The sequence below is a fragment of the Lutra lutra genome, chromosome 7 (assembly GCF_902655055.1).
Source record: "Lutra lutra chromosome 7, mLutLut1.2, whole genome shotgun sequence".
Lineage (NCBI taxonomy): Eukaryota > Metazoa > Chordata > Mammalia > Carnivora > Mustelidae > Lutra > Lutra lutra.
The window spans coordinates 18,964,804-18,972,503 of NC_062284.1; the positions used below are offsets into that span (position 1 = coordinate 18,964,804).

The 7,700-nt window shown below is 50.3% G+C and overlaps 1 protein-coding gene across 1 annotated transcript in view; it reads right to left on the reverse strand.

Annotated features, from left to right (window-relative positions):
* The window catches only part of CHSY1 (chondroitin sulfate synthase 1), a 72,126-nt gene extending 65,892 nt beyond the window's left edge, over nucleotides 1-6,234 (reverse strand). Inside the window, exon 1 of the mRNA XM_047737338.1 lies at nucleotides 5,777-6,234. Within this exon, the coding sequence (XP_047593294.1) occupies nucleotides 5,777-6,102 (326 nt within the window). The 5' untranslated portion in view covers nucleotides 6,103-6,234. The remainder of the gene's footprint in view (nucleotides 1-5,776) is intronic.
* Nucleotides 6,235-7,700: the final 1,466 nt, after the last annotated feature.

Here is a 7,700-nt window from a genome sequence, read left to right on the forward strand (position 1 = left end):
GGCCATAGACTACTACAACATCTTGCAACAAGATTCCTATAGCTACAGCTAGTGTTTCTCAAACTTTCTTCCCACAGTTCCCTACAGGCTGATGCTAATCTTTAATGGTGCCCTTTACCACTCCCAGGGCAAAGAAGGGAAACCATCCACCGCTTTCCTCTGAGAAAGCAGAGAAAGAACAAAACGGTTCCCCACCTTCAGCCCAAGGGGGTAAAAACCAAGGGAAATATAAGGTGTTGGATTAGCTTAGAGTTCTGGGCAAAAGAAAGGACTAAAAAGCAAAGTATGCATGTTTTCTCTTTTTTTTTTTTTTTTTAAGATTTTATTTATTTATTTGACAGAGAGAGATCACAAGCAGGCAGAGAGGCAGGCAGAGAGAGAGGAGGAAGCAGGCTCCCTGCTGAGCAGAGAGCCCGATGCGGGACTCAATCCCAGGACCCTGAGATCATGACCTGAGCCGAAGGCAGCGGCTTAACCCGCTGAGCCACCCAGGCGCCCCATGTTTTCTCTTTTTTATCAAACCATTAATTAAAAAGAAAATCCAAATGGTATCAAAACTCTCCCAGCAAGAACAGGTAAGTGTAGCCAAGAAATGTTTGAAACAGAAGAGGAACAAAGAGGAACTTGTCTACCGGATATTAAAAAATTACTCGACTTCCAATAATTTCAAAGGGTGGTACCGGCATAAGAACAGAGGGAAAGGTCACTGGAACAGAGTAAGGAGTCCAAAACATCCCCAGGAATTCTGAGTATGATGAAGATGGCATTTCATACTGGTAGGGAAAAGGGAGCTTATTAAACAGATGCTGCTAAGACAATGTACTGTTTGCGGGGAAAATGAGATTGAGATGATTTCTACCCTTTCTAGAATCAGGAAAAAAAAAATATATTGCTTTTTAAATCTCTCCAGGAGGGCACCTGGGTGGCTCAGATGGTTGAGTGTCTGCCTTCACCTCAGGTCATGTTCTCCAGGTCCTGGAATGGAGCCCCACATCGGGCTCCCAGGTTGGCGGGGAGCCTGCTTCTCCCTCTCCTCTGCTTTTCCCCATGCTTGTGATCTCTCTGTCTCGGTCTCTCCCTCTCAAATGATTAAATAAAATCTTAAAAAAAAAAAATCTCTCCAGGGCACTAATTTTTTGAGCTTGGGACAGGAAAGGGTGGGGGGAACCCCAAAATCAGAAAAGTAAAAACTGAACTACATGAATTTCTATCAAACTAAGAACAAAGGAAAAAATATGGAAATAATATGAACTGTAGCTAGTAACAAAACACACAAGAAACACAGGGGAGCTAATGATCTGTTACTACCTGGCGCAGTACATCCCTCCGGAGGAATCAGGTACCATTCTGAAGTGAAATGACCGAGAATACAAATACTCTGTAGATGAGTCCAGACAACTTTCCTGATGCATTTGCAGAACCCCAGCAACCCAGAGGCCTCTGGCCAGCTTAACTCTGAACAGCTTCAGAGCTCCAGCACCATAGCCACCTCAGATGTCAATCTTTTCTCAATCTCTTCATAAATTCACTGCATTTACAAAGCTAAGGATACATCCACCTGCATGTCTAAGGGCCTTCTTCAAACTTTTCCTGTGCAAAACCAGACCTGTTGACTCACCTCCTTACCCAGCTCAGTAAGTAATACAACAACTCACACTTGTCTTTCAAGGCAAGACCCTGGAAGGCACTATTGATGCCTCACTACTCAACCCGCGTTCAGTCAGCACATCCGAGCTCTGCTCCAGCAGATCCCCTGGAATTCTCCACATCTTTCCATGACCACAGCCACCACAGCCGCCCCCTGCCACCCCCACCTCCAGCCAGACCACCTCCTAAAATCTCCCTGCTTCTCTACAATCCGATCTCCACACAATGGGCAGAATTAACTTTTAGAACATAATGCCATCACCTCCCTTTCCTGTCTAAACCCTCCAAAGGCTTTCTAATTCACCTAGGAAAAATTCCAGGAGACCAGACATTATCAGGCCTCGTCTGCTTTCTTTTATTTCCCTTCTTTTATTCCCTTCCAAGGTGGTTGCTGTCTGTAACCTATTAGCTCTTCCCTCTCCTCCCCTGCTCCTCAGTGATACTCACACAACCAGTTCCTCACCACCAGACTGCAGCCCAAATCCTAAGTTCTCTAGATACCACCCCACCCTTTCCTTACGGTTTTATTTTCTCCATAGTGCCCATCATTAACTCTTTCAGCATCTTGGTTCCTACTAAAATCGAAGCGCCACGAGAACAAGCATCTTCACCATTGTGTCCTCGACAGAGCCTCGACCCAGAGGACCCATGTATGTATTTGTTGAATAAAGGGATGAATCTTAAGTGTAACTGAGTACTTTTATGAACCAGGATCACTCCTATGAACTTAACAGCTATGGTGTCTGCTCAGGGCCTATGGAAGAAACTAGCCCTGGTCAGACTCTGATCAGCTACACTTTGAGATCTGTTGTGCCTGGTTTTTAAAAGCTGTTTCTTGGGGCACCTGGGTGGCTCAGTAGGTAAGCCTTTGCCTACGGCTCAGGTCATGATCCCAGAGTCCTGGGATCAAGCCCCGAAGGAAGACTCCCTGCTCAGCGGGCTCCCTTCTCAGCAGGAAGCCTGCTTCTCTCTCTCTCTCCCTGCTGCTTGTGTTCCATCTCTGGCTGTCTCTCTCTGTCAAATAAATAAATAAAATCTATATATATATTTAAAAAAGCTGTTTCTTGCATGCTATCAGCTGTTGCTGCTCTGCTAACATTCCTTGGTGGCCCTTCTCCCCAATTCAAGCATTTGGCAGGTCGAGAAAGTACAGGTCTGTAACGATGGGGCTGTTCCATCATTAAAATGCACTAACTTTAGTGCAGACAGGCATAGCTCATTGAATTTCCCGAAGGCTTTAGATTTCCCTTCTGGACCTCGAACAATTACTAGTAGCCAGACCTAAATTCTGACATGTTCAGTACTTTAGCATAAGATTTCTAAAAATGCCAGCATCTCCTTACATCCATAAAGCCAAACTAATTTTCTTTGAAAAGAAAAAAAAAAATTGGACTAAAAAAATTCAAGTTGTTCTAAAGGTATAGAATGAATTTGCCTCTTAGGAGAGAAGTTAAAACTGAGCACACCCAGTGCCAAACTGCAGTTCTACCTGTTAAGATTCAAACCGACTTTTATGCCAAACGGCGTGCAACTTCCATTTTAAGAGCTGAGTGTGGAGTTTCGGCCTGGGCTGCAAAGCACAGCAGAGCCATAATCATAAGTTACACACTGTAACCTCCATCCCAATTCAGGCCTTCCCCAAAAGTTCCTTAAGACTAAAACCGTATTGTGCCATCTCCTGCAAATGGCCTAAACAGAGGCTTGAGGCAGAGGATCTTAACAGGAAAGCTAAGTCCGCCCCCAAGCTTCAAATAATGGGACTTTTTGAGATCAAAAGATGAAAGAACTTCAGGAAAGCTGACAGATGCCGGGGTAGGATACACTGTTTCCTCACAAGGGTTTTCCCTTTATCAGAAAGGCAGAGTTGTCACAAAGGAGGAAGAACTGGGGCCAGATGGCAAATTGAGTTTCTACTTTCCATTAAGTGTCCAAAAGAAAATAAACAATGAGATAAAAATCCTACATGCAAAAAAGATGAGGTAGGAGGGCCGCCTGGGTGGCTCAGTGGGTTAGGCCTCTGCCTTCAGCTCAGGTCCTGATCTCAAGGTTCTGGGATCGAGTCCTACATCGGGCTCTCTGCTAGGCGGGGAGCCTGCCTCCTCCTCTCTCTCTCTCTCTCTCTCTCTCTCTTTCTCTACTTGTGCTCTCTCTCTGTCAAATAAATAAAATCTTAAAAAAAAAAAAAAAAAAAGATTAGGTAGGAGACTTGGAAAAGGAGACCAAAAGTCAGAGTGTCAAGCATTGGCTTAGGGAAAAGATCATCTCCAAGTGTAGAAGAGTAGGTCCAGTTTGCGTTACATTTTCTGAGTACTGCTGGTGTACCAGGACCCCTACTGGTTTGTCTAAACTGACTGTGAATCCATGAAAATCTATCTGTTTGGTGGGCAATATAGTATTTGTCCAAACTACTTTGATAATTGTCTCCAGAGTCGCAAGTTCGCAGGGCTTGTCACCCAATGGCAGTCATGTGGGCTTACATTTCAAAACCATTCTCTGAACAATTTATACAGCCCATCCCTGATTTCAGATGTAGCCATTTCTCTTGGCAAAAAGTACCATCTGCATAAAATTCCAAGTAATTCATGGGAAATCTGGGAGTAAATCTTCACCTGGGGATTCCTAAATCACTAACACAGTCTAATTTTATACTAAGGGACTACATTCTAAGGTTTTTCAGGCACTCAGTATCCTTCCCGGCAGAACCTAGGCTCTGGACTTAAATAAGATCCTCACAGAAAGATGCAGGAATGGGGAGTCAATGCACTGAGAGTGCTGACATTCTCCATTGCTCTTTCGTCTTCTTTTTCAATCTTGTACTTCTTCCCTTAGAGGAATAAAGATCCATATCTGTTTTTCCCTTCATATCTAATGCCTGCACATTTAGACCAGGACTAAATTTAAAAGCCAAAGTTTCAAAGGTATTGGTTATAAATTAAGAACCAATAGCAACTGGGTGGCTCAGTGGGTTAAAACCTCTGCCTTCAGCTCAGGTCATGATCTCAGGGTCCTGGGATCGAGCCCTGCATCCGGCTCTCTGCTCATCAGGGAGCCTGCTTCCTCCTCTCTCTCTCTCTCTCTGCCTGCCTCTCTGCCTACTTGTGATCTCTGTCTGTCAAATAAGTAAATAAAATCTTAAAAAAAAAAAAAAAAAAAAAGAACCAACAGCAACCAGCTTGGCCTTGCTCAGCACTGACGGCTCTAAAAGTTCCTTCTCAGAGGAACCCCCTGCGTTGGTTTGTTCTGTGACTGGATGAATCCCAAATCTTCTCCACATGGAGAACATTTCTGTACTTCACACATACAAGGTTCCATTAAATCCCTTTACTGGATCCACACCCTTCTCCTACCTCAAATCCACTCCAACACAAATCTGCCATTCCAAAATCATCGCCCTTCTAAAGGTTACTTTGGTTAATCCCTCTGTTAATCCTGAACATGATTCCAGTCACTTTTACGACTCATATGGCCAACAAGGACCCAGATACTGAATAACACACACACATCCCTAAACGCAGATAGTTAAGCCCGAATCTACCAAGGGCCAAGAACTACTTTTCCCAAGGTTCTCTTTCCATTAACTCAACAGACTGGCGGGATCGAGTGTGTAGCAGGCAGCCCCTTGATATCTACAAATATGCTACGGAAGGGCTCTAACCACATTAACTTACCTCCCCTCTCACTCTGCAAGAGCAAAGGTACCTATTTCAAAGAATCAAACGATAACCATCACTGCCACTACTATCACAGATACTGTGTGCTAAGAGCTTTCCCAACAACCTTTCGAGGGAGGTATGTTCAGTCAGACCTATTTAACAAAGAAGGCGGCTTGGACGTAGAAAGCTGAAGTGCCTTACACAAAGTCAGGCTGAGGACCACACCCACGGGAGCCAACCTGGTCCACCTGACCCCAAAGCCCATACTCTCGGGCGTCGCATTCACCAGCCCGCCTCTGACCTCTGTTTCCAATGTCGGACATCCATAGCCCAAGGGGCACCCCGATCCCACAGGAACCCCGGGAGCTTGGGGTCTGGAAAGCAGGAAGAGACTCAAGTCAAGGGAGTACCGGCAGGGCCGCCCACCGGGATGCTGAATACAGGAGTCGGAGTCCAGGCAGCAAGGACTCACTCACCTGTAGGCGGCCACGGCGCGGGTCTGCAGGTATTTCTGGGCGGTCATGACTCCCACGAAGAGAAAGTTCCTGTCGCGCGGGCCGCCATCCGAGGCCGGGCCGTGAGGCCAGAGCTGCGCCCCGCGCGCATCGCCGCGCGCCCCGCCGGCCTGGGAAGCCGCCGCCGCCGCCTGCCCTGGCCGGCAGCCCTCGGGGCTGGCTCGGCGCCGCGGGCCCGCTCGCTTCAGCTCAGAGGCGCGGGGCAGGACGAGCCGCGAGGCCAGCACGAAGCCCAGCACGAGCCCGAGCAGCACGCTGAGCCAGGCGCGCCGGCCGCGCGCGGCCATGCCCGTGCCGCTCTGCCCGCCGGGCCGCCGCTGCTGCCGCCGCCGCAGGCTCCGCGCGCCCTCAGCCCGCCGCCCCCGCCCGCGGAGGCCAGCCCGCCCTAGCGCCGCGAGGCCCGGCCCGGGCAGCGCCGCGGCCGCCGCGGGCCCGCCGCGCCCATCGTGGCCCCCGAGCCGCCCGTAGGCCCCACGCCGCCGCTTTGTTCCTCACGCCCACCCCCACCGCCGCGGCCTGCGCCTTTAAGAGGGGACCATGCCCAGCGCGCGCCGGTGGCGGCTCGAGCGCGACGCGGCGGCGGCTCTTCCCGCTCGCGCGCGAGGGCGCGGGGCCAGCGCGACGGCGACGGCTGTGGCAGCGGAGTCCGCACCCCCGTCCCGCCCCGCCCGCGTCTCTCGGCTGGCTCGGCTCCGCTCGCGCTGCGCCCGCCCCCGTCCTCTTCGTGGCCGGCGCCGCTGCCGCAGCTGCACATCCTCCGGCTTAGCTCGCCATTGCAACAGGAGCCCCTCACGTCACGCACGGCGCGTTATGAAGGGGCCCCAGCGGCGGCGGAGCCTGGCCCCTCTCGGGATCCGTCCGCGCCGCCGGATTGGCGCAAAAGTGAATGGGGGGCGGTTCACGTGGCCAAAGTTTGACAAAAAAAAAAAAAAAAGCCTCCCGGCGCGCGCCGCCCCCGCCCGGATCCGCCCCGCCCGCACGGTCTGCGGCTCGGCCGCGGGGGTGGAGGGGGCGTGGGGCCGGGCTGGGCGCGGGCGGGGGCCCGGACCGCGGCGCTCTGCAGCCCGTTATCCGCCCAGCGACCACGCCCCCGCCGGTCCGCGCTCGGACTCCTGGCGGCGGCGCCCAGCACCGGCCCTAGGGTGTCCCCTCCCGGGGACCGTGCCCGCCAGGCGGCCCCATCCTGAGAGACGCACTGCCAGCGCGAAGCTGAAGAGGGATCTTTGAAGAAGGGGCTTCTTGGTCCCCGAACTCGGCACGAAGCGCTCGTGCCCTCTCTGAAACTGTCCTCAGATAAACCCGGCTCCCCACGCCCTGCCCTTCAGCCAGGCGGACCTGACCGTCTACCTTGTCCGCGTCTTCCCGATTCACACTGTACCTTTGTTCCCGCCGTTCTGTGGGCAGGAGCGAGCGCATATAGAATAAACAGTTCAGGAGCCGTTTGAGACGTGCATGCTTGGAGAGTGAACCGTGAATTCACTTACCTGTTCCCTGCCCCTAGTTTCTAAGTTTAAAAAAAAAAAAAAAAAAGCCATATTTAATGTCCAAGCTCCTAACAGTGCTAGCATTTAATGGATGTTGGAGATGGAGGTGATGTTAATCCTGTGGATGGTAAACACTACTTTTATTTACATTCTTTGTGGGCAGATAGTCGGTTAGTATCCCAAACCTACCTGAATCTTTGTCAATATTTTTACACAGTTCATCCATAAAAATGCCGTGGATTTCTAAGGTTTTGAATAACGGATTCTCTAGGATGGAGTTTAAATTTTATACATTTCCTCTTTGGGGGGGGGGGTGAAAAAAAAAACTCAGCTAAAGCTACAAAAGCTGAGAAAGTGTCCATACAACAAATGTTTGTATAGAGCAAATATTAGTCTTGTTA